A 27,112-nucleotide genomic window follows, 5' to 3' on the forward strand; every position below is an offset into this window, starting at 1 on the left:
CAGTTCTAGTAATACAACTAATGATGCATGGTTCACAAATGAAGAAATTCAAAAGAGACTAGAACATGTTAAGATTTACAAAGGTCCGGGGCCAGATGGTATACATCCCAGGGTAATTAGCGAGCTTAGCTCTGTGATTGCCAAACCTCTTTACTTAATTTTTCAGGATTCATTGAGATCTGGCATAGTGCCGAGAGACTGGCGAATTGCTAATGTGGTGCCTCTATTCAAAGAAGGATCCTGTTCTGAGCCTCAAAACTATAGGCCAGTTAGTCTGATGTCAGTGGTAGGAAAGCTTTTCGAAGGGTTAATAAAGGATAAGATACTGGACTTCATAGCAAATCATAATACTATGAGTTTGTGCCAGCATGGTTTTATGCGTAATAGATCTTGCCAGAATAACTTAATTTCTTTTTATGAGAAGGTAAGTAAAGACCTCGAATCTGGGATGGCAGTGGATGTGATTTACTTAGACTTTGCTAAAGCATTTGATACAGTGCCACACAAAAGGTTACTGGTTTAATTAAGGAATATTGGCCTGGAACATAGTATTTGTACCTGGATAGAGAACTGGCTAAAAGATAGGCTACAAAGAGTGGTGGTAAATGGAACATTTTCTAATTGGTTAGTTGTTAGTGGAGTACAGCAGGGCTCTGTACTAGGTCCCTTGCTTTACAACTTGTTTATAAATGACCTGGAGGTTGGCATTGAAAGTACTGTTTCTATTTTTGCAGATGATATTAAATTGTGGGTAGACTGTCAAGGTTGGGGTTGTTTTCTCTGGAAAAAAGGCGCTTGCAAGGGGACATGATTACACTTTACAAGTACATTAGAGGACATTATAGGCAAATTGCAGGGGACCTTTTAACCCATAAAGTGGATCACCATACCAGAGGCCACCCCTTTAGACTAGAAGAAAAGGACTTTCATTTGAAGCAACTTAGGGGGTTCTTCACAGTCAGGACAGTGAGGTTGTGGAATGCACTGCCGGGTGATGTTGTGATGGCTGATTCAGTTAATGCCTTTAAGAATGGCTTGGATGATTTTTTGGACAGACATAATATCAAAGGCTATTGTGATACTAAGCTCTATAGTTAGTATAGATATGGGTATATAAAATTTAATGAAAAGTAGGGAGGGGTGTGTGTATGGATGCTGGATTTTCATTTGGAGGGGTTGAACTGGATGGACTTTGTCTTTTTTCAACCCAATTTTACTATGTAACTATGTAACTATGTAATGTCAAAGAAAAATGTGAATGCCTTATTGAGTTGGTGGTAATTGGGTACATCTTCCATTAGAGGGCAGTAGAATTATAATGGTTGGTGACATTTTCCCCTTAGCCACTAGAGGGAGATAGTGAGTCAGGTGGTAAGGGGGTATAAAAGAATGGTTCCGCCCAGGGTGTGGTCAGTCAGGTTCCGAAAGGTGTAGCCAGGTAAATCTTCAGTGTGGGCACTAGGTGCCTTAGCCAGGCAGGGCTAGTAAAAATGGGTAGCTGGCACCCCAACTAGGAGAGAGTGGCTTAGCAGCCGTGGCTCAGCCACAGTCAGGGAATAAGTGTACAGATAGGATCAAACGGACAACTCAGACCAAGGTGACAAGGAAAAGCCTAACTGGAAAGTTCAAGGGGACATTGGTGTGGTGTTCAACTGGCTGAAGCAGGAAGGTGGCACAGATAAAAAGTCCTACCCAGGGGAAAGACTGAGGGTTGCAGGACGTGTAACGGACTGTCTGACCAGTAGGTGTGCATTGAAAAAGGCCTTTACTGGGTTCATAGATTCTGTTGGATGTGGGGAAATTTGGATCACCTATGAATCTACAAAATAAATTGTCTGATCAACTGGTTTGGCCAGTGTCAGATTGGGACACCAGGGACCCACCCAAAAACCTTAGACCAGGGGCCCACCAAAGAACCATAGACCAGGGGCCAACTCTAAGTACTATTTTTATCCTTCTCCTCACTCAACCTCTATTCTCCTAGTCTCTATTCTTTACATACTGTAATCTATTATTCCATCTATTTAGCATCTTTGTTCTCAAAGAAATAGGAAATGGCCATGAAATAGACCAAATCTTTTTTTTTTTAAAAATTCAGGTAGTTTATTGAGTGAATAAAGTAAGCAGTTTACAATGTAAAGTCAAGAGAAGGAAGAACATTGTATCACATGTTACATGTCTTAGACAAAACATGGTGTAGAAAGCATAGCATGCACCAAATACTTCGTCATAGGTACATTTTACAACATTATTGGGGTCTTCCTCCCACTAGGGAGTCAGACCTAGTTGGACGAGTGAAGTTATTACACCATTCCCCTTTCCTGGACCCAGTTAACCTAAACTGCTGGTAGTTGTCTTGGATGTTGGGGATAAATGTCGGTTCAGGGTCCCCAAATTCTATGAAATTTGGTAGGAACTCCCCTTTTTAGGTACATTAAGTATTCAGTGTTACAGGTATCCTGCATTATTGCTTTCCAGGTAGAGAAGGTAGGAGGAGTCACCGCTCGCCAATTCTGGGTGATTAATCTCTTAGCTAGTAGTAATGCCTCAAGAAGGAAAAGTGACGGATAATGATTCAGCTTTAAGTATTGAATTATGGCCAGGACGCACGTTTTTGGAGTTCTGGCGATTGTCACCTGAAGCACCGCATCTAAGGCATCTAGTACTTCCCTCCAATATGCGGAAAGCTTATTGCAGCTCCATAGCATGTGTAACAGAGTTCCCCTTTCCAAAGCACACCTAGTGCAAACATCCGGGGTGTTGGCATTAAAGAAGTCTGACAGGGGTGTAATAAGCCCTATGAAGAATATATAATTGAATGAGCCGTAGTCTATGGTTAGGGGATACTAACTGAGGGGATTCCTGCGCTTCCTGCCATTCCTCATCTAAGATTGTGCCCACATCCACCTCCCATTTAGATCGTAACCCCTCCAGACTATTTCCGTGCACTTCATGTAGCAACTTAGCATATAACATAGTGACCAAACCTTTTGTATGACCCCTCTTAATGTATAGCAGAAAGGGGTGCGTGGACAACGATAAGTCATGGCGCTTGTATGTGGTATTGAGAGCACGGCTGAGCTTATGAAAGGTCAGCCATTGGTTATGTGGGATCTGGAATTGATTTTTCAATTGTGCAAAGGAGATTAGTTTGCCATCATGCCATACCTAGGGTAGTCCGACAGTCCGACCAAAGACTCATTGGACCTAATTTTACCAACAAGGGGTAATCTCGGTTGTTCCATAGTGGCGTAAGTGGGTCCGTGGTAGGAGATTTCAGAAGTGTATTTGCCATTTTCCACACCTTACATAGGGAGCTGATGGGGGGGGGAAGTAATGACTGAGATGTAGTGTCAGATTTCCCTAGGATCCAGCTTATTGGGTTATTAGTGAAACCAGTTAAATGAGCCCAAAGTGAATGTAGCACCCTGTGATGCGAACCTTCCACCCATGTAGTGAGGTGGGACAGTTGCGCTGCCAGATAATATAGATACATATCTGGAAGGGCCAAACCAGCTTTGTTTTTAGCACACATTAGTGTTTCAAGCTTTAGTCTTGGCCTGGAATGAGAAATAGACCAAATCTTTAACAGCACAAGGGCCGCCTGACACTTGGGCCCACTGGGAGTTTTCCTGGTATCCCGGTAGGACAGTCCAACACTGGGTTTGTGAGTAACCTGTGACAATTGTTAAATAAATCTTTTACTTCTGTTTCCATCGGAGGGCCCCTTACAAGCATATCCCTAGTCATACAGTACTTCAAGCCATTCACAAAAATTGTGTTTTAGGTTGAATATATAGTACAGTCTATAAAATAAAGTTTATACAAAACATATACTTTTGTATAGGGATGTTTCATGAATATTGCCTTTTATTTGAAAAACAGAAGCAATAAATACATACATAGAATTATTTAACATAGATTATATGTAATATAAAAACAGGATGATTATAAATGAAGTGTAGAGTCTCACTCGTGATAAGAAATCATATCAGTTCAGGATCCTATTTTCCCACAGACTGTCACACACACTGCACAACATTTAATAACACTATGACTAATGCAGAACTTTCTGGGTTTGTTTTGCAGTGCAGGTCAGATGGCAGTTCCGCATGATCATTTCGTAGCCCCTCCCTCTCCAGCCTGTTGTTGTTCTACATTGAAAACCAGAGAGAAAGAGTGGTGGTGACATTTTGAAGCACAGATAAATTGCTTGCGAAAGATAACATTTGCCCTTTAGCACTGTGCAGATAGTAGAAGCAGAACAATGACCCACCCCTTTGCTTGGGGGATGATGAAATGAGACCATTGTGTGGTGGTTATATGTATGAGGAAGGAAAGAGCAGTGACATGCAATATTAATGTGCTGCTTATTTTAAGCACAATTTATTCTTATAGAGGTTTCAAGTTCACAAGTGACTGTAGAATTCCCCTCTCGTGCACTATATTTTCAGACTTTGGCCCCAATTTATCAGGAAGACAGAAATCTCCAGCACAAGACTCCTCCTCCTCCACCTCGAGCTCTCTTACAGTTGCTGAGACCTGCTTCGTTCCCCAGCCTGGTGCAATACAGAAAATCATGGATCCCATGGGCCCTGTTGTGCTCATCATTGGTGCTGGCATCTCTGGCCTTGCAGCTGCACAGAAACTGTACAAACATGGCTTTAAAAACCTTAGGATTCTTGAGGCCACAGGCCGAAGTGGGGGAAGAATCCGGAGCCAGAAATACGGTATATGCTCTGACTCTGGGCTGGAACTAGGGGTAGGCAAAAGAGACATGTGCCTAGGGTGCAGTCATTGGGGGACAGACTAGCAAATGTGCTCAGGATAAGCTGTCAGTAACATTAATTCCTGCCCTAAGCCACACTAAGGGGCATGTTTACTAACATTGGAGATAAATATCTAGAGATATTTCTGGAGATGTTGCCCATGGCAACCAATCAGCAATTACATTTTAACAGCCACCCATAAATTAGAAAACAAAAGTAAAGATCTCCAGATATTTATCTCCAATGTTAGTAAACACGACCCTAGGTGTAGGTGTGATTTGGTTTGCACCCCGAGTAAGTACCCGCCTGCACTCAAAAGGACCCCAGTTTCCCTTTCTAAACTGGTGCTGATAGAGAAAAATGTCATTCACTCTTTAGGAATGACTGCTTATTTAATAGCTGTAATTGGTTGTGCTTAAACAAGGAGTAGGGCATTGATCAGCCTCTTTTCTACACAGTCCAAAAAAACTTTTTGTACATCAAAATAACAGGCATGGGGGGATAGAATTTCATCCCCTCCCCCTCTTTCTGTCAGGCTTTCAGCGTTAAGTACAATGACAGGTTGGAAAGGGAGGGGCTAGGAAACGATCCCACATAGCAGATGCCATCTGACCTGCACTGCAAAACAAACCCAGGGGGCTGAGAACATTCTGCACTCAGTCTCAGTGTTATATGTTCTGCAATGTATGTGACAGGCTGTGGAAAAAGACAACCCTGAACTTAGATTAATCACAAATGAGACTCTTCACTTCATTTATAATTATTCAGTTTTTATAGTACATCAAGCTGACATCTAATCCATGCTAAGGAATTTTCTGTGTGTATTTTTTTGCTTCTGTTTTACATATCAATGGCAATACTCGTGAAACATCCCTATAATTTTTTAATCAAGTATATGTTTTGTGTAAGCTTTATTTTGAAATGTTTAGTATGATATGGAATGACCAAATCTAAGCAACTTTTCAATTGGTCTTCATTACTTTTTATAGTTTTTTTTAATTATTTGCCTTTTTCTTCTTGCAGTTTTCAAAAAGGGGTCACTGACTCCATCTAAATACAAATATTCTGCAAAGCTACACAAGTATTGTTATCAATAGTTTTTATTACTCATCTTTCTATTCAGGCCTCTCCTATTCATATTGCAGTATCTTATTCAAATCAATGCATGGTTACAAGGGAAATTTGGACCCTAGCAACCAGACTACTATACATTGCAAACTGGAGGGCTGCAGAATATAAAGCCAAATAACTCAAAAAACACAAATAATAAAAAATGAAAACCAATTGCTAATTGTCTCAGAATATCACTGTCTGCATCATACTAATAATTACTTTTTAGCTTCATTTTGCAAAAGGGTGAAATATCTGCTTCTTAGGTTAGTCAGTTATCTATCTGGGGGTATTATCTCTGTCTTATGGAGGCAACTGTTGGATAAGTACTGCTGTAGGCAGTCAAAATTTAAAGGTACATGCCAGGCAGCCATATGTTTTTATAACTTCCTGGCCCTGCCATATATAATGCAGAACTCTTTTATGTAAAGAATGCTACAAGATACAACAGAAAGTGGCCCAAAAAAGTGTTTTCACCATGGTGCTCCCATCTTTTATTCTGTCCCTGGATTATGGTTTGAAAATCTTTAGCCATCATCTCCTTTTGATGTCACTTATCTCAAGCTGGTCAGGTAGCAAGAACTGGTTCAGAGACTTTTTTGTACAGCCAATGTGGCGATGGAACTCTCTTGCTGGCACAGACATGTACTGCAGCCGCATATTATTTTTGGGGGGGGGGTGATTTAATGGTAAGGTGGGACAGTAAGGGGTGCACAATTGAAGAACTTTCCTTTGGTGCCTAAATACCTTTGTCTGGCCCTGCTCTGATTCGATGAGCTCTGCACTAATTGCTTCCTCTATATAACTACAAAACTGATAATATAAACAGAAATATCCCTGCCAATGGGGCAATCAATATTTCATATTCGACCCACTATTGGTTAGTGGACATAATTCTGTCTTCAACATTTTAAGTTTCAACCACACTAAAACAATCACCAAAATTTAGAAATATTTAAGAAAAGTTTAAAATATTTAATATATTTACAAAGTATGCTATATTAAATTGTGGGTCTAATTTATTAAAGGGGATTGGTGAAGCACCCTATAACACTGCATAATTTGGTAGCACCTTCAGTTAAGTTTCCAAAAGTTGCACTTAATCAGCCCCATGCGAGCACAGTTTGGTACCAGAAGAGCAACTGGCAGCATTCTACTGAATTATGACTTTGTTCTTCATCCTGTGATTGCTCTGGAATGGTCAGACTAAGGTGTAAAGACACAGTAGAGGCATGTTGTGTCTTAATTGAGTTTGGCAAGCAAAGCACTGTGCAAAATACATAGAAAATAATGGTCTTCATTAAACAGTGGAACACATCAAAAAGCCACTGCACAGAAATACTGAAACATATTTGTGTAAGGACCCTTAAAGGGCACCTATAAGAGCAAAATGGTTTCCCCACCAGAGGCACAGGCATTGTATGGTCATGCATGTGTTAATGAGATAGCATCCTGTGTAATGAACGGGCTCAGACACTAAGCCTATTTACATACTTATATACCAACATGCCCACTTGCAATGGGCACTTCCATCACAATCTTTTTTTGTGGTTTTAACTTTGTGTTACAAATAAGGATTAACAAGTCCCTTTGAGACATGGCACAGTATAACCATGTTGTCATCATAAATTTTTGGTGAACATACTTTTTTGCCTACTGTTTTAATGATGAAGTATGTATCTATGTCTTTGGTTAATCTTCGCACTGAAGTGGGCAAATTGGAAAACTGAAAATAAAGTTACAATCTACCTACTCTTTGTATGAGCACCGTTAAAACAAATAATCTGTAAACCTACATTTTCACCATAAGTTGTGCTGAAAATACTTTTTTGATTTTTCTATTAGTTAGGACATATGTATGTGTTAATTCTTGTACTGAAATGGGAAAATTATGAAATTAAAAGTAAAGTCACAATCTTATCCTGTTCTTAAGAGTATAGTTTAAACAAATCATCTTACAGAGTGTTGTGCTGATCGTCAGGGGGCCTATCGGCGCCCAGCGAGAGAAGTCCGGACCAAGGAGGAAGCTTTGGGTAAAAGTTCATCTGTGTCCAATGGGGTCAGGCGAAAGTGTAGTCAAAAAAGAAAAAATATGCTCTTTAATTAAATTATTTACAATTATTTTAAAGTCAAACCGATTACAAGCCACCCAAATAAATTCAGAACAATTGGCCCATGTGATGCACTGCATGAAATGCAGATTCATTTTAAAAAAAAGTTTTTTTGTTATATGTTGTAAGCTCCCCTGGGGCAGGGACTGAAGTGAATGTTCAACAATCTCTGTAAAGCACTTCGTAAATTTGTTAGTGCTGTATAACAGTAAATAATATATGAATTTCTGTTTTTCAGCTAAGGGGCTGGTTGAAATTGGTGCCCAGTGGATACATGGACCATCACCCAGTAATCCAGTTTTCCAGTTATCAACCCAGTATGACCTCTTGAGCCCAGAGGCTTTGTCTGAGGAAAACCAGTTGGTGGAGTTAGAGGGGCACCCCATGTTTTCAGTGATTTACAGCAGCTCAGGCAAACAAATCAGCACAGAGATAGGTGAGAATGTTGTGGAAATGTTTTCCTCTTGGTTTCAAAAGAGTCGAGAGTTCACTAAAGGGGGCTGTAACCCAGAGGACAGTGTTGGAAGCTTTCTGCGTCAAGAAATATCTTGCAGCTACAGTAATTGGGACAAAGACTCACTAGAGCTGAAAATGGCATTGTTGAATTGCCTTTTTAAACTTGAATGTTGCATCAGTGGGACTCACAGTATGGACTGTGTGGCTCTTGGTCCTTACGGAGAGTATAAAATTCTTCCTGGGCTGGACTGCACATTCCCTAGGTAAGCAAGTATGTACATGTGTGGAAAGGGTTTGGTTGTAATTTTGCATTTTATTAGATTGACTGTGTTGGATGAATATACATGTTCCCATTTGATGCAGTGTCAGATGTTGTATTTATGATTGTGGAAACGGGGCAGATTTATCAAGGGTTGAATTGAAAATTGTAAATTCGAACTTTCAAGTTTTTTTTATGGTCAAACCTGTCAAATTCGACTACAGAGTTATTCAAATTAGAGTTTTTGAAAAAATGTAAATTCGATTTTCAAGATTTATCATATTCTGGCTCTTTAAGAACTCGAATTAGACTATTTGCCACCGAAAACCTGCCAAATTCTAGGGATTAATTTGGAGTTTTTTTGCAGCCTTCCTGACTTTCGAGTTTTTTTGGGGGAAAAAAATACGAGTCTAGTTTTTAAAATTCTAAAATTTTAAATTTGTGGGTCTTTAACATTTTAAATGTGAACTAAAGTTCATCCTTGTTAGTCGTCCTTTCCACCACTTGGGCTTGAAGGTTTTACACTTCAAATAGGCTTGGGCCCAAATGTGTTTCTATTTAAGGATTTTTTTTTCTATTTATGGTTCTTGTAAGATTACGTAGGTGTCTGTAATATGTAACTTTTTGTAAAATACAGGTATGGGACCTGTTATCCAGAATGCTCGAGACCAGGGTTTTCCAGATAATGGATCTTTCCATAAATAACATTAAATAAACCCAGTAGGCTGGTTTTGCTTTAAGTATAGATTACTTATATCTTAATTTAGATCAAGTACAAGGTCATGCTTTATTATTACAGAGAAAAAGTAAATAATTTTTAAAAACTTTAATTATTTGGATAAAATGAAGTCTATGGGAAATGGCCATTCCATGATACAGAGCTTTCTGGATAACGGGTTTCTGGATTTGTATCCACAGACCCAGTGCAGTCTGCATATTCTGATTATTAATCAGTCTTGCAGATATTATTAGACTTGTACTGTTTTGATAAATTATGACAATCCCTAGGCTTAACCTCCCAACTGAAGCCCAGACCACACTGAGCATGTGCATGGTCTTGGTCTTGCAAAAATGTTTAACAAAGTTACAAGACCCCCTTTGGTCAACTTTGAAAGCATTAATCATTTGTTTAATTAGGCTTCTGGTGCAGTAGGTTCATGTTTATGTTTATTAAACAAAATACAGCATTTCTAGCATTATTCTATTTTAGACTTTAGTTCTAAAATAGAATAAGAAGGCTTTTACTACAATTTAATCAGACAGGGAGCAGAGAGACACAGGCTGGGAGAAGAGAAATATGAGGAAGAGACTTCACCGAGTTCTGCTTGTCACTCATTGACATCACCGGGTTATGATAATAAGAAAATAATGGGGCTTTCCTGACTAGACTAGATATAGAGATGGTGCTGGAAATGATTGGGGTTTTTTTTGGAGAAACTATAAAGATAAGCTAAAAACTGTACACCCATCAGTTTTGTTTTGTAAATTTTCTTTAATATGGACACTGAAAAAAGAAAAGAAATTAGGGGAGGTGTGTATAAACAATTTTTATCTTACATCTTCATAATACTAAGGTAAAGTAAGGTAAATGGTCGTTTAGTGTATAATATTAATTAGCAATGGTACCTTACTTATAAGACTTTATAAAATGTATCCATATCCACAGTAATATTGACCAGTATGATTTGCTATTGTTCCTTAATATATGTCAAATATGCTCCAGTTTCCTTATTTCTTCCACAGCTTTTACCTACTCAAGTAGTAGGGGGGACGAGATAGATTGCAATTTACATGCAACCAATTCCTTTGAAGTCTGGATATGGTGGAGAAAAAGTGTGTCTTGGAAAACCTAATTGGCATTTGTATTAATATTTTCCTGTTCAGACCCTTACCATAACAGTTGATGCTGTCTTTTAGTTCTCTTTTCATACCTGTATGTTTAATATTTATCCCTTTTATTTTCAGGGGATATGAAAGTCTTGTGAGCCATATTAAAGCTTCATTTCCCAGTGACATGGTCTTACTAAACAAACCTGTAAAGACTATTCATTGGAAAGGATCTTTCCATGGTAGTGACTCCCACATGTATCCAGTGCAGGTAGAGTGCGAGAATGGAGAAACTTTTATAGCAGATCATGTAATCATAACTGTTCCATTAGGTAAGTGTGGCATAGGGATTTTGCGATAAATGTGGAATCATTGGTTGTCTTAACGTGTAAATAATTCAACAAGCAAAGCCTATGTAATAATGATCTCTGAGGGGTTGCAGAGAGCAGCCAATGTGAGAATGTATTCCTTTCAAGTGTTCCACTCTTCAGGCAAATTAATCTGTTTATTCCTGTGAAACATAATTGTGGAGTTACAGTAGGAACACTTTGCAAGTGTTCATGGGGCAAACAAGGTTTAAAAGTAAACTGCAAATTTCCATTGGCGTTTACTTGTTTACCAGAGAAAGACATCTAAAATGGCACTACAATAACATCTTAATCCCTGCATGCAGATAACTCTCCTACTGCTTCAACGAATTGAGGACACCCTCTATTTTGACAGAAATGTTCTCATCTACAGAGACATGCACTTTAAATACCAGATAGGAACAAATTATTTAAAAACAAATGTGGTTTTCTGAAGCTGCAAGAGTGCACCACTGCCGTGGACTACAGAAGTAACTTAAAAGTTACCCATGGAATGCTCTTGAGTTACTTGCAGTTAGGTGGTTACTAGCTCTCAGCAGAAAGCAAATTACATTTAAAATGTGATATGGCAAAAATCATATGCTCTGTCGTTTTCCAAGGTAGAAGTTGATGTCTGAGCGAGATTATTTGAGATATGAATTATTGAACTGATAGCCTGCAACTTTAGCTATATTTATATGGCAACATAAATTTACTTTCTGCCTTTAAAATTATTTTTAATTATATCACTGGCTAAAAAGATGGGGTCCTTTAATCACTCCTTATAAGTACTTTTATAAATGGACTATTTATGTGATTTTGGTCCCCCACAGGAACCTTTTAAGGAACTCAAAAATGTTTTTTAGAGGTGGTTGGAGAGTTATCTGCACCATAGGCAACAGTGCTCACATGTGCATAGGGTTCTCTTTGCTCCTGCACTTGCTACCTACACATTGTCCTGGTCCTCATGTTGTTGCCTTATATACTTAATCCAAATGTTGGTTAAGATTTTGGTTTCAAAGTACTCTAGAATGCCATCTAAGGCCTAGATTAAGGTAGAAGAGGAGCTGATACTAAGGTGTATAAGCCTAGTTACAGTATTCATTATGAACTGCAGAGGTGTCTCTGGAGGGGAAAGCTACTTAATAGATGGTTATAGATTAGTTACTTATCCTCTTATCACATTGTGTTATGCAATTAGCTTATGGCAGAAGGCAGATAAAGGTAGTCCATTATCACATGCTTCCTTACTAACAAAGTGTGCTGGTGTGTCCATCCTTAGCACTTCTGGTCCCCACTCGGAGGATGACATTCCAATACGTCATCGCTGCTCCTTTCCCATGCATCTTATCCTTCGGTATACATAATTTCCTCAACTATCACAAAAATAGTTAAATGCAATTGTTTGATTTATACCTGAGAGATCAATACCATCCAAATCCGAAATCTATTTCACCTCTCTCTTCAACAAAAGGTTTCCCCCGGGGACCTCCCCTATGGGATTCTTTATTTAGTTTCAAATATTTTAAAATGGTAGTAGTACACCAAGAGGCCTATTTATTATGCTACCACAACTAGGGCATAATAATGTTGACTGTGAAAACATATACAATCCATAGGCACCACCTATTAATGACATCATTTGTATTTATCTTGATTGTGTAGTTTGGAAATGAATAAAGCATCTATAGTGCAGTATGTAAGAACCACAGAAATGATATGTATTACATGACTGAATAAATAAGCTAAAGGTATGGGGCCTGTTAGCTAGAATGCTCAGGACCTAGGATTTTCTGGATAGCGGATCTTTCCATAATTCTAATACCTAGAAAAATCATGTAAGAAAATCAAATCTAGAAAAGCATGTAAGCATTAAATACATCCAATAGGCAGGTTTGCTTCCAATAAGGATTAATTATATCTCATTTTAATTAATAATTTTAAAAAATGTATTTGGATAAAATGGAGTCTATGGGAGACTCAATGCTTTCTGGATGACAGGTTTCCGGATAATGGATCCCATACCTGTACTCACATTTTACATAGTTATATTAGCCTCCTAGTTATCATTGTGTTCATCCTCATATAGAGCACCAGCCATCACTGCACTTGCCACATACATTTTACTCACATCTTTGCTTATATTTGGGAGTTCATGAAAGTTCATGATTACCAAATCTCTGCAAAAATGCATAATATGTATTAAAGGGTTTGTTTAAATAAACTTTTAGCATTATGTAGAGAGTGATATTCTTTATTATATATTGACTTTTGATTTATTTAGCTTTTTATTCAGCAGTTCTCCGGTTTGCAGTGTCAGCATTCTGGTTGCTGGAAACCAAATAATCCCTGCAATGAGAGACTGGAATATGAATAGGAGAGGGCCTGTATAGAAAGATGCGTAATAAAAAGTAGCAGTAACAATATATTTGAAGCTTTTCAGAGCATTTGCTGTTTAAATGGGACCAGTGACCCCAATTTGAAAGCTGGGGAAAGTCAGAAGGCAATTTATTCAAAACTATAAAAAAAAGACCAATTGAAGAGCTTAGAATTGGCCATTCTCTAATATGCCAAAAGTTAATTTAAAGGTGAACCACCCCTTTAAAAACATTCAAATGACCAATTCCATTAACGAATAATAAAATATTAAGTCCATAATTATCAGAGATATAATATAGAGAGAAGAAATATTACATTTACTGAAATCCCTAGGTACTATATATATTTTCTCTGAGGCAATAGCCCTGATATGTTCCTGACTCATATAGACTATCGGTTCTTGCAGTGGCGTAACTAGATGTTGCTGGGCCCCACAGCAAATTAATTTTAGGGCCCCCAACATATCCAGTGTTTGTCCTGTTTTACCAATATATGTTCAAATTGCTCATCAATGAGAGCCTCATGGGGCCCCCTGTACCTCCTGGGCCCCACTGCAGCCGCAGGGTCTGCTTCCTCTGTAGTTACGCCCCTGGGTTCTTGCTTCATAAGAAAATTCACAAGGACGCTGCAATCTATAGACTGTAAAGTCTTTATTACAAGTAATAATAGTATTCACACATCTGTTATGCATTTTTCTGTTTGTAAAATAAAAAGCTTCTTTAAGTATGTTTGCTGGTTAAACAACTACAACTCAACCAGCCCCTTTTTTAACAACTTTTGTAATGTTCACGACCCATTAAGCAACATAGAGTTAGTGTAGATGCAGTTCACTATAAAATTTCCAGTACATTTCCATTATTTTTAAAAAACACAAAGACAGAAAAAAAGTCAATTGTAGGAAAAATGTGATTGAGATAAAAGGATGAATCTTTTTTTTTTGTCACGAATCGTTGCAAAACTCAAGCTCCAATGTTTTCAAAAACCAGTGTGTGGTCCAAAAGAATGAATAGTATAGTCTCTCTTATTCTATTTATATTATTAAGGATTAAGGCATGTGTGTGGCTGTTGCTGGCAATATCAGGATTGTACTTTTTAAAGCAACATAATATGATAAAACCTTTCTCCAGGGCCAAAGGCAAAGTGACATTTGTGGAGTTATGTATTAAAAAAGCATGCTTTGTGATATACAACATACACCACACATCACCAGGCAACACCGTGTATAAAACTGAGTATTTTTCAAGCTGTGTTTTGCTTTTCAGCTTTTGAAGCAGCCGTTTGAAAATGCTATGAGAAAATATGGCGTTCGCCCATTGTGGGTTTTTTTCTGCCTTTTTTTTTTTTTCACCAGAACTTACTTACTGCTTTAATTTGCTAAAACTTACTTGCTGCTGAAGTGGTATAAAATAATGGTGTCAAAACCAGCATTTGGACGGCGTAAAATAAACCACCCACCTTGATATATTCACCGTTTGATTTACACTACTTTTACCCATTTTTCTGGCATTGTTTTACACAGTATGATAAATAGGCCCCATATTAACCCAATAACCCTTAGCACAAGTTTTATGTGTCATCACCCTAATGTTCAGCCACACTGGGTCGTGAGCAGGAAATCTTGCACATGCACAAAGGTTGTAATGAAGCTCTGGCAAAAGGGGCAGGTATAAGAATAAGGAAGTGGAGAAATCAAAATGATGGCTGCAAAGACACATGTTTTATTGAAGTAAGGCAGCAGGCTGATGGTGAATCTATATCTGTTGTACTAAATAAGTGATTTACTTGGGCACTCATTACCTATATTACCTAACTAGGGCTTTCTGTTTTGATGCACTGGGGCATAGGGCCCATCCATGTCATAGCCACAATTTTTTTTGCATAGAACAGGAGGAAGAACAGCAGAGTATGAGAGCATGTGTTGGGTAGCAAATCATAAATTACATATAAAATGCAGACCTTTGGGCACATTTAATTAGGCAGTGCTAATTCAACTGCCAAAAACGTACGTTTTGCCAGTATCTGTATATAAGGGGGCATTCCCATATAACGTGTAGGAATGTTCCATTATCAGCCCCACATCTTAAGCATTATGGAAAAGGGTCTTTTCCCATTTTGTGGGTCTAGTGTACACTTTTGAAATGAACTAACCGGTCCCTTGTGCTGATTGCTGCATATTGTCTTGGACCTTTTCCCATTCTGACTCATCTAGAGGAGGGTTCAGCATTTCCCATTTTAGTTTGACTCACAGAAGTGGGTCAACAAATGTATTTAATATAAATTAGTAGTTGCTGGACACTATCTTTTTGGCACTAGGATGGTAGAGATTTTTCTCCAGTATGGAATGCACAACTGAACGTCGCAAGGACTGGAACTGCCTCTGATAGACATGTCTTAATTGCAAATATTGGAACTGAGGGAGGTTCTCCAGTTCTGTGTGTTTTTGTAGTTGGGCTTTGATTTTAAACATATTCCCCTGAAGCAAGTCTTGTAGTTTCCTGACCTTATGTCGTGCCCAATAATCTGGGGTTGCTTTAAATTTGGGGAGTCTAGAGTTGAACCATAGGGGGGACACCGGGGAGAGAAGAGACTCCTCCGGGTCAACACTTTTGTCTTAAGACTTAGTCTTAAGGGTAGCTACCATGACTGGATCTAGCTGTTGGAGGTCTCTTCTTTGTCTGTGAAAGACATCACCCAGTGCTTCTATCGATCCCACTGCTAGGGCTTATATTAATGCGGCAGAGTTCTCTGTGTCAAATTGCAGGCAATCCCTTGCATGGATTAATTTTGAGGCTAGGTAGAATATATTACATTCAAACATAGCAAGTCCCAAATGGTCGGTGTTGGCAATCAAAGTTAGTCTAGTGAGGGACGGAGCCTTGTTTGCCCAGATAAAGTTAGTGGTTATTGTATTAATTTTGTTCAGTATGGCTTGAGTAAATACATAGGTGCATTACAAAAGATATACAGCCGTTTTGGTAGATATATTATTTTGAGGATGTTTAGCCTACCTATTAGAGTAAGTGGTAAGTTGGCCCAAATGGACATTTTGTTGATGAATGGGTCTGTGAATTTAGTAGGATCTTTGTGTACTGTGATTCCCAAATATTTATATGTGTTGACTGAAGGGAGTTGAAGATCTAGGTAAACCACTCCGCTGCCAAATTAGTCTAGTGGGAACATGGACAATTAGTCCCAGTTAATGTGGAGCTCAGAGAATTTACCCAATTCATTTATGATTGACAAAGCTTCTCCTTGGTAGATTTCCCTGGGATGAAACCCGTTTGGTCTGGCTCTAGCAAGGACTTGATTAATTTAGCTAACCTACTGGCAAGGACCTTTGCCAGGGCTTTGACCTCTACATTTAAAGGAACAGTAACACTAAGAAATTAAAGTGTTTTAAAGTAATGAAAATGTAATGTACTGTTTCCCTGCACTGGTAAAACTGATCTGTTTGCTTCAGGAACACTACTATTGTTTATATACACAAACTGCTGTGTAGCAATGGCGGAAATTGAAAAAAGGCTATATGGCTGTGTAACCTGAGCCTTTTCTCTTTTAAACGGATTCTCCATAGCTACACAGCAGCTTATTTATATAAACATAGTAGTGTTTCTGAAGCAAACACAGCAGTTATACCAGTGCAGGGCAACACTTCAATGTATTTCTATTACTTTAGAACACTTTCATTTTTAGATGTTACTGCATACCTCCCAAATGTCCCTTTTTTGGAGGGACAGTCCCTCTTTTGACAGCTCAATGTTGGGAGGTATGGTTACTGTTCCTTTAAAAGTGAACAGTTTTTTTACGTTAAACCTAAGATATATATTTATATGAGTGATGATTTGGCATTTCTGTTAACTGATGTGCTCTCTGGTTTTAGGGTTCCTGAAAGAAAAAGCAACATATTTGTTGAGTCCTCCACTGCCTTCCTACAAGCTTCAAGCCATTCAGAACTTGGGATTTGGGACTAACAATAAAATACTGTTGGAGTTTGAAAAACCATTTTGGGAACCTGAATGCTATGCAATCCAGCTGATTTGGGAAGGGGAATCTCCCCTTACTGAGCCTAAGACAAACCTTCAGCAAGATTGGGTAAAGAAGATTCCTGGATTTGTTGTCCTACAGCCACCGGAACAGTATGTATGATATTGGGCAAAAGACTGTCTTGAAAAATGTGTATAAGTGGACGACAAGGAAATCTTGATTCACTTGGGGTGCCAATGATTAGCACTCTTAGGTTAATCTAATCACTTTTTTTTGCTGGGCCAGTGCTCCATTAAGCACTGCATAAGGCCGCCATTTTACCTTATTCATAGGCATCCTCAGATTGGGCTTTTGTATGTGCAGGTTTTGTAAATGTGTTTCCTTTCTAGGGATGCATGGGAAAATTTTAGTAATTGGTTTAATTGAGGGGGGTGATTAACATTTTTACTCCACAGTTAATCTACTATTCTTTGTTCATTAATGGATATAAAGGACAGACTATTTAAATTTTATATATATATATCTATATATATATATATATATATACACATACATACACATATACTTTTGCATATATAGAAGTAGAAGTGCTTTTTAATTGTAGATTAGCTTATATATATTGTATAAAAACTTGCAAGTGTGCCCGTGCAAGTAACAATTTTAGATTGCTTAAAAAACAGCATTTGAATATTTGTTTGTTACATTGCAGAGTCATTAGTTAACAACTGTGTTTTCAGACTTGGACATGTACTCTGTGCCTTCATTGCTGGAAAGGAGTCAGAATTTATGGAAAGCCTGTCTGAAGATGAAATCTTGTCGACAATGACCAGTTTGCTGAGAAAATGTACAGGTACCGGTACCTTTTCAGAGCCTTTAAAGTGACTGTTGTCATAAGTATCAATAAGTACAGTAGTATAAATGACTTCTGGCCCCCGTCCTCTAAGAATGCAGTTAGAGTTCTTAATCATGTTGGTTTATTTTTAAGAGAAAGAATTGTGAGATAACAGGAAAACTAAGAGTTTGTGATTGAACAGAAAAATTATTTTAAGCTAAATATGTGCAGTAAGTGTTGTAGCAGCTGTTAAACTTTCAAATGGGAGCCAACCATAAGAAGAGATTTTGATTACTGGTGACACTGAAAGGTAAAGTTGCAAAAATATTTCTTAGTTCATATAAATTGTCTAAAGGCTAAACTGTATTATTACAAATATCTTTGCATAAACAAATTGTCATTTTTGGCACCGTATATGATTCTGAAAGATTTAAGGGGGTGTAAAGGCAAAAAAAAAAAATCCCATTTTTACTTTCAAGAAATCTATCTCCTATATACTTTAATTAAAGAATGTTTACAGTTTTATATAATAAACCTGACTGTATGCAGTGAAATTCCCCTTTGTTTTACTTGTTCTGACAGCTGCAGAGAGGAAACTTCAGACAGTCCCTAACTGCTCTGCAGAGAAACAATCATACTTTTAAACGGCACAGGGGAGCCCCCCCACCATACTTGCCTGACCTCAAGCAGCTTTGTTTGTTTCCCTGTAAAGCAGACGGTGACTGTGTAAAGATTTGTATCCTCAGACCCAGTGCAGTCTGCATATTCTGATTATTAATCAGTCTTGCTGTATCAGCTTCTATGGCAGATATTATTATTTTTTTGATAATGAATGATGATCCCTAAGCTTAACCACCCAACTGAAGCCCAGACCACACTGAGCATGTGTGTAGTCTTGGTCTTGCAAAGGTGTTTAAGAAAGTTACAAGATGGTGACACCGTGTGGCCAACTTTGAAAACATAATTCATTGTTTAATTAGGCTTCTGGTGCAGTAATTTCAAGTTTATGTTTAGTATACAAAATAAAGCATTTCTAGCATTATTCTATTTTAGACTTTAGTTCCCCTTTAAGTAAAATGTATGTCTAACTTTCTTCTAAATTTATAAAGATTTTGCTGAACAATAAATATTGTGAATCCTCTTATTATACCAGCCAAACGGTCTGTTAACAGTTTGAAAGCATGTATTGAAAGTGATGTCTCGGTTTGCACTCTTGAATACTGGGGAAATGTAATAAATGGTCTGAAGTTTGCTTCTTGATTGGTTGCCATGGGTACAGGACAACAGGTAACATTAACTGGACAGCTGATTAGTTGCTATGGGTTACAATGTGTTAACAATCTTTAGACCTTTAAAGGAAAACTATACCCCCCAAACAATGTAGGTCTCTATTAAAAGATACTGAGTAAAACAGCTCATGTGTAAAACCCTGCTTCATGTAAATGAACCATTATCATAATAATATACTTTTTTAGTAGTATGTGCCATTGGGTAATCATAAATAGAAAATTGCCATTTTAAAAAATAAGGGCCGCCCCCTGAGATCGTAAGATTCACTGTGTACACATACAAACCACATGTAAGGTCACATGAGCCAATTAACAGACAGAGTTCTGTCTTTTGCTTCCTCACTTCTTCCTGTTACAGTTTAGTGTTGTAGTATTTCTGGTCAGGTGATCTCTGAGGCAGCACAGATAGAGTCGCGAAATGGTGGTTCAAGGCAAGAGATGTAAAAGGGCAATATTTATGTAAATATATATTCCAGTTTGGTAAGATTCTTTAATATGTCATTCAATTTGATATAAACTATCTGTTGCTTAAGTATTCATTTTGGGGGTATAGTTTTCCTTTAATTAAATTATTGGCAGTCTGTGAATGCCATAAGAACTACTGAGTGATGCCATAGACTTTTAAGTATTTATTGGGCCCATATTTACTTGAGATGATGGGGACTATATTGAATTACAGTCCTGACCTATGCATACATTTTTGTAAGCAATCCCAGTCTGCAGCAGCCATGCTGTTCACTAAAATAACATTAAAGGACTAGGAGAAAGGTGGTCTAAAGATTTATTTAAAAAAAAAATTAGCTACTCTATTTTGAGCATGTTAATGGTCTGTTGGTGTTGACTTTAAGAAATGTGTTTCTCTGACAGGAACTCCCAACCTTCCCCCTCCAATAAGCATACTGCGCACTCGCTGGCACAGTGAGCCCTATACCTGTGGTTCTTACAGCTATGTGGCAGTTGGCAGCTCTGGAAGAGATATTGACATGTTAGCTCAACCCTTGCCTGAAGAAAGGGAATGTGCTAAGGTAAGACAAATATACAATTACCGCTCCTTAGAAAGCAAGGATTTACGGCAGCAAGAGAAATATTACATTTCCGTTATATTTCCACTTCTCTGTATTTAAACTATTAGGTGATCTTGCTGAATTGCGTATTAAGATAGCAGGCTTGATATATCAATAAAGCACCAAAATATCTGAAAATGAATACAATATAGCCATTGCACAAATAGGGGCAAAATGTGCCTCTACCTTTACACCGTAGACAACACTGGGATGTATTTCATGGGGCTTAAACCATTTCCTTTTTCTTCAAAGCAGGGTCAGACTGGGCCAGCAGGACACTGGGAAAAAAACAGATGGGCCGCGGCTTTCGTGGGCCCCGCTGGCCCAGACTCTCTCCCTGCCCTTTCTGCCCCTGACCACCCTCTCAGGCCCTGGTCATGGTAAAAAAAAAGATATGCTCATGTGTAAGCAGGCTAAAGGGGGGCTGCGGCAGGGGTCCTAAGGGGGCTTTGCGGCAGGGGTGGAGAGGCCCTGAGACAGCAGCCCCGGTGGGGCAGTCCCTGTCTGACCCTGTACCCATCCATAGATAAGCCCAGAATATTATAAATTATTTTGGCTTTATAAACCTGAGACATAGCCTACAGCTAGGGAGGGAAGGGCTTATTCATACAGAGCTCCTTATTTTTCCTGATTACTAAATTGAGGAAGCATATGCAGAATAGATTTTCAACAAAAGTATTTATTGTGCTAGTTATCCTTATATATTATAGAGTGCTGTTTTATTTCACAGCTTTATACAGAGAGAATTCATCACTTCCCATCTTACAAAACAAGTGTTCCTATGAAATTTACACAAAACACTAGGCTTAGTTTTATCAGGACCCACTATCCTGCCTGTATGTATTTGAAGTAAGGGAGGAAAACCCTTACAAACACTAGAAGAATATACATGCTTGCAGATAAGCTGGAATCAAGCCTGCTACCACTGCACTGTAAAGCAGCAATGCTAACCATTGCACCACCAGATTGTCAATATGTGTTCAGTGCACAGCAGCTGCAGGACCAATACACTAAACTGAAAGCATAGCAATGCCATTTTCTAAATATATGCATAGTTTCACCTACACTGAAGGCTTTTTTCACCTTATCGCATACATCACAAAATATACTCCCACTACTAGTTACTTGTTTTGCACCAATACAGGTACATGATTTGTAGAGTTTTTATTTGTCCACAAAGTGCATGCACGTCTATATGGATGTGTTTTCAGGCAAGCTTGAGCAGTTTTTCAATTTGTGTGGTGTTTAGTCACAAAATCCTTGAATTAATGGATGGGTGATAGTTATAATATTTGGCATTAAGGAATCGCAATGCAATAGTCTTATGATTTAGTGTACATAGTATGTCAGCCTGCATGTTTCTAACACACCACAGTACAAACTAATACAGGAATTCTTGGAGGCATTAGTGGTAGGTTATAATACAGGAGTATATTAGTGTAAAAATAAAAAAAGGGTAAATTGCAAAATCACTGAACAGTTATGTCCCATGTGGCCCCTCTTCAGGTCCCTGACTAACTCCGACTTAGAGAGCTGAAAAGCAGGAAGTTGGATTCTGGCTATAATATTAGACATCCAGTCACTTCAGCTTTTATATATTACATTTTTGGCTAACTAACTATATTAGAAACATTTTTTTTATTTTGCACAGCCTATATATTAACCCAGTTTTTATTTTCACTGAAGTGTTTCTTTAAGCAGAGGTAATTGTTAAATCACAAAGAGCAGTGAGGGAAACAACCTAGGGCAAGTAATATCTTAGGGTTTGCGTTGCAGCCTTTCCGGCTTCATGGTCCAGGTGGGGTCGGGCAGGGTCCATGACGTGACGTTTTTTAATTCCAGATTTGCAAGGAATACAAAAAAAACTTTTAAATTTGAAAATTACAGAGCAATAGCTTTTGGTAGTCCGTAATCCCCATTTAAAATCTAGAAAGAAGCAGAAGAAGCCATATAATTCTACAACTATACAAGAAAATAATAATAAATGAAGAAAAAAAATAAATTGAAAGTTGCAAGAATAAAACTTACTAAAAGTCAATTCAAATGTGAATTACCCCTTTAATTATAATAACTCCTACTGGATCATTGGTTAAAAGACAAAACAGATTCAAATGTTATTCTAAGGGATCTGGCTTTGGCATTTGAAAAGTGGCACAGTTATATACAGAAGATGATTTGACATGAGCACATGTTAGAGAAGGTGTAACTGTAATAGAGTATTAAAAGGTAGATATAGAATACAAGGAAGAAAAGCAGTCCTTTAGGTTTAAATGTTACCTCGTGGAGGATCGGAGGCGTGAATTACTGTTGCCAATTATTCAAAGGAAAAGAGAAAGATAGTAAGAGCCCCCGTACACTCAAATAAATTAACTAACTTATCTAAATTATATAGTGAACCAATGAGTTGATAATTATAAAGTGCTTGTGCTAATAAAGAGGATTTGCTTGATTAATTAAAACCTTTTGATAGGCTTTAAATAAATAATTAACAAAACAACACCGCTTTTTCTGTGTATTAAAAATAGCCTGTATAGGGCATGTAATATACGAGACCACAGTCCTCAGTGTACTACTTTCTCCCCGTGTGGGGTCCCAGGGCTTAGAAAATAATAGGCAGTAGTTTCTTTGGCACTCTACACTATTTTCCTTTTCCTACTTAAATTTCCTTGAATGTTGGTCCCAGTTCCTTTTTCTTTAAACTATATTATTAATGAATTACCTTGCGATTTTATAATGCACTAGCACTTGCATAAATTAATCATTTTGAACCACACTCAGTTGGCAACTGAAAATATTTGAGCACTTGCACTTTATAACTTATTGGAATTTTGAATCTACCGCTTATAGATTCAGTATATAAATTAACATGTTGGCTATTTTTAATACACAGAAAAAGCAACTCTATGCTTCTCTGAACTTGTTGTTTTGTTAATTATTTATTTAAAGCCTATCAAAAGGTTTTAATTAATCAAGCAAATCCTCTTTATTAGCACAAGCACTTTATAATTATCAACTCATTGGTTCACTATATAATTTAGATAAGTTAGTTAATTTATTTGAGTTACTATCTTTCTCTTTTCCTTTGAATAAAAGGTAGATATAGGTAATGGCATAGCTATATGGTGCGGACACAATTGTTGTTGGACCTTGCACACCCTACCTACTGGGCAAAACAAGGATGCCTGGTGTACAAAGGTGGAGGCTCAGCTCCTCCCAACAGTAGTCCAATAGAAAAATCCAATGGCACACAGGTCTGCTGAAACCCTCAAGCTTGACAAAGGGACCCACCCTGAAACGTTGTAATAAACACTTGAAGTGTTTCAGCAGACCTGTGTGCCATTGCATTTTTCTATTGGATAGCTATATGGTGGGCAGACTTCATGACTGGGGGCCAGGGGGACCAAGTAAGGGCAGATGAGGGAAGATGATGGTATGCTCAAGTTTGCACATTTTGATTCACACATGAACGTGTATGCATAATGAGTTATACTAACAAGTATTCCTGATTTTTTTTTTTTTTGCTGGGTCAACCAGGAGTAGTGATGTGCGGGTCGGGCTTTTCCCGACCCGCACCCACCCGTCACACGCCCTCCTTCCACCCATGCCTGACTGAGCCCGGGTTCATTTTATAGATCCGCGCCGCCCCTCCAATGACGTCACAAAAGGAGTGGGGCGAACAGGCACGCATCTATAAAAGTTCAGCCCAGAAGTCGGAAGCCAGCATTTGTAAGGTCGCAACCCGGAAAGGGGGTGCGAGGTGTGAACCCGCCCGACCCGCGGGTCCCGTGGGTATCGGGCTGGCCCACACATCAGTAACCAGGAGCCAAGCAATGCAGAGTTGTTGCATATAGTGCATGTTCATGGAGTGTACAGAAGAAAGGTTGATATAGAATTGCAACATGTTAGTAAAAAATGAGTATAAGAGAAACTGTTAAATCTACATGGGCATCGATCAGAAATAAAATGTGTAACAAATGTAATATTAATATAATAAATTCATCTTCATAATGTGTTTCTGTATTAATCTTTTAGCCCTTGCAGGTTTTGTTTGCTGGAGAAGCCACTCACAGAAACTTCTACTCCACAACTCATGGGGCCTTGTTGTCTGGCTGGAGGGAAGCAGAGCGTCTGATTGACCAATATCCTGCGCTTCACTCAGTGTTTAGTAAATCAAAACTCTAAGATTGTCTGTTCTGCTAGAGATGTCTATGCCAAAATGTGCAGCTACAGGAGACAGCTTTTTGAGGTCTTTATCATTTCTATATAGTACAACATGCTTTTTTTCATAAGGTACCTAATTTGTAGTCTAATGGTGGCCATACACGGGCAGATAAAGCTGCCGATATCGGTCGTTTGGACCGATTTGACAGCTTATCTGCCCGTTTATGGTTGCTTCCGACGGGTCTTCCCGATCGATATCTGGCCACAAAATCGATCAGGAAGGTTGAATTTTTACCCGACCGACCCGTCGGAGCCGCTTGGCGCATCGTAATTCGATCGTTCGGCCATACGGCCGAACGTTCGAATTACCCCCGATATAGCCATGCAGTTTAGTTGCATATCGGTGAAAGATCCGCTCGTTTGTCACCAAACGAGCGGATCTTTGAGTCTATGGCCACCTTAAGACACTTGGGTGATCCAGACCATTTTGTACCCACATAATTTCCAGGGCAGCTGTTGTGTGGTAAAATTCTCCATATTTCCCCTTCCCTAAATGGTAATCACCTGGACAGTTGAATCAGAATCCTGGGAGTGAGCGTTTGGAGCAACTTAAAAGAAAACTATATCTTTAGAATCAATACTTAACCAACAGATAATTTATATTGTAATAAGTGACATTAAAGAATCCAACCATATTTACAAATAAATAAAATATTGCCCTTTTACATCTTTTACCTTGATCCACAATTGTGATGGGCTGTGGCAGCCCTCAGATTAGACATTTGCATCAGGTTGGGTACCTGTGGGTTTTGGACAGAAAGTCCCTTATTCCCTGACGGTGCTAGAAGTCAGTGGGTAACCTGCCTGGGTATGCAACTAAAGGGCAGAAGTGATTCCCGCCACCTTCCCCTGTTGATGAGTGACGTCACTTACTGTCCACAGTGACAGGACTTCCGGTTTTGCAGGTAATGGAATGTAAGTTAATCTATTGCAGGTCAGGTTACAGGACAGCGGACCTGGGTCAGGCATAGGTGTGCCCGACTGGACCCGTGCAGGACTCTACCTCAGAAATCATCTGACAGGAAATAATGCAGCTCTAAATTTACCAGGAAAAAGTGTGGAAGTAAAAGGCATGTTGATGTTGCTCAGGGCCGCCATCATGGGGGCACAGGGGGTACTATTGTACCGTGCCCGTTCCTAAAGGGGGGCTTGGCTGTGCTGCACTTTTCAAAATAGCCGGGACATCCCTTGACAGCGCCAAAGCCATGCCTCACCTGCCAATGTCCCAAAGAGCCGGAGCCTCAAAGAGCTGGAGTCCCGAAGAGCTGAAGTCCTGAACCCCTAGCCACCAATGTATTATTTTAATACTCTAAAAAAAATGTTTCTTTTTAACTCGTATGGGGGCCCCTGACCATCAATGATTTTTAAAAACTTTTATAGGGGGGCCCTGGCGCCACAGTTTTTTTTTTAACGTATGGGGGGCCCTGACCACCAATGGATTTTTATAACTTGTGGGGGGGTTTAACATTTTTAGCAATGATGTCTGTGTGATCTTTTAACTGTGGTGTAGGGTGGGCGGGCCCAGGGGGCCAAGAGAATTTTGTTGTATGTGGTCCGTGATTTCTAATGGCGGCCCTGATGTTGCTATAAGAGAAAACTTGACATTGACAACACATAGGCAGAGAAATGTAATCCTGGAGTATAAGAGTTTTTTTATAGCCTGTTTACTATAAGTCAGATCAGTGGAGTTCATACCTTGAGGAATCCTGTCCCCTTTAATATCCAACAAAATAGGAGAAAAACTATTTTTTATCTATAACTCAGACAGAAAACTATCCTTGTGTGTCGACAACATACACATGCCACAAACAGTGCCCCTTACTGCATGCCAACTGGATGGTTGGAGAAAAAAAAAACAACTTGCTCTACATGATCGGTTTCAGAACTAAACTTATCTTAATGGATAAATAAGCCTTTTTATTTTAAAGGAGAATGAAAGCTCCAATCCTAGGGGGATGGTAAATGTTAGGCACCCCCCCAGAATTGTAATGACTTCCCTGATACCACGGGCCAGTGCTTTTGTTAGCAGAAAACTGCACTGGCCTGAGGCACTTGCAAATGAGCAATTCCAGACTATAACCTTTTCTAAGAGCAGACTGACTGTCCGAGCACCGGCTAATACAGGCAGTATGGGGGGGGGGGGAGTGCAAGAAAGGAAAGTCAGGTTTTAGTTATAGGAGATTCAATTATTAGAAATGTGGATAGGATAATCTGTTGCAAGGACCCTTCATGCCGAACAGTCTGCTGCTTGCCTGGACAGGTTATTGGATGGGGAAGGTATTGGATGGGGAAGGTATTGTAAGTAATGTATCAGTGTTTGCAAATGACACAACCAGCATCCAGGATGCGACATCCTTGCAGCAGGATCTTGACAAACTGGCAGTCTGGGTGGCTAAGTAGCAGATGAGATTCAATGTTGATAATTGTAAAGTCATGCACCTGGGATGTAAAAATATGCAAGCCA

The 27,112-nt window shown here is 38.8% G+C and overlaps 1 protein-coding gene across 1 annotated transcript; it reads left to right on the forward strand.

The window, feature by feature from the left end:
- Positions 1-4,553: 4,553 nt before the first annotated feature.
- Positions 4,554-25,295, forward strand: paox.L (polyamine oxidase (exo-N4-amino) L homeolog). The gene is given in 7 exon segments (NM_001095119.1): positions 4,554-4,730; positions 8,229-8,709; positions 10,671-10,864; positions 17,139-17,394; positions 17,980-18,092; positions 20,231-20,388; positions 24,460-25,295. Coding segments are annotated over 7 exon segments (1,503 nt in total). The 5' UTR covers positions 4,554-4,579; the 3' UTR covers positions 24,610-25,295.
- Positions 25,296-27,112: the final 1,817 nt, after the last annotated feature.

This window comes from Xenopus laevis, chromosome 7L (assembly GCF_017654675.1).
Source record: "Xenopus laevis strain J_2021 chromosome 7L, Xenopus_laevis_v10.1, whole genome shotgun sequence".
Classification (NCBI taxonomy): Eukaryota; Metazoa; Chordata; class Amphibia; order Anura; family Pipidae; genus Xenopus; species Xenopus laevis.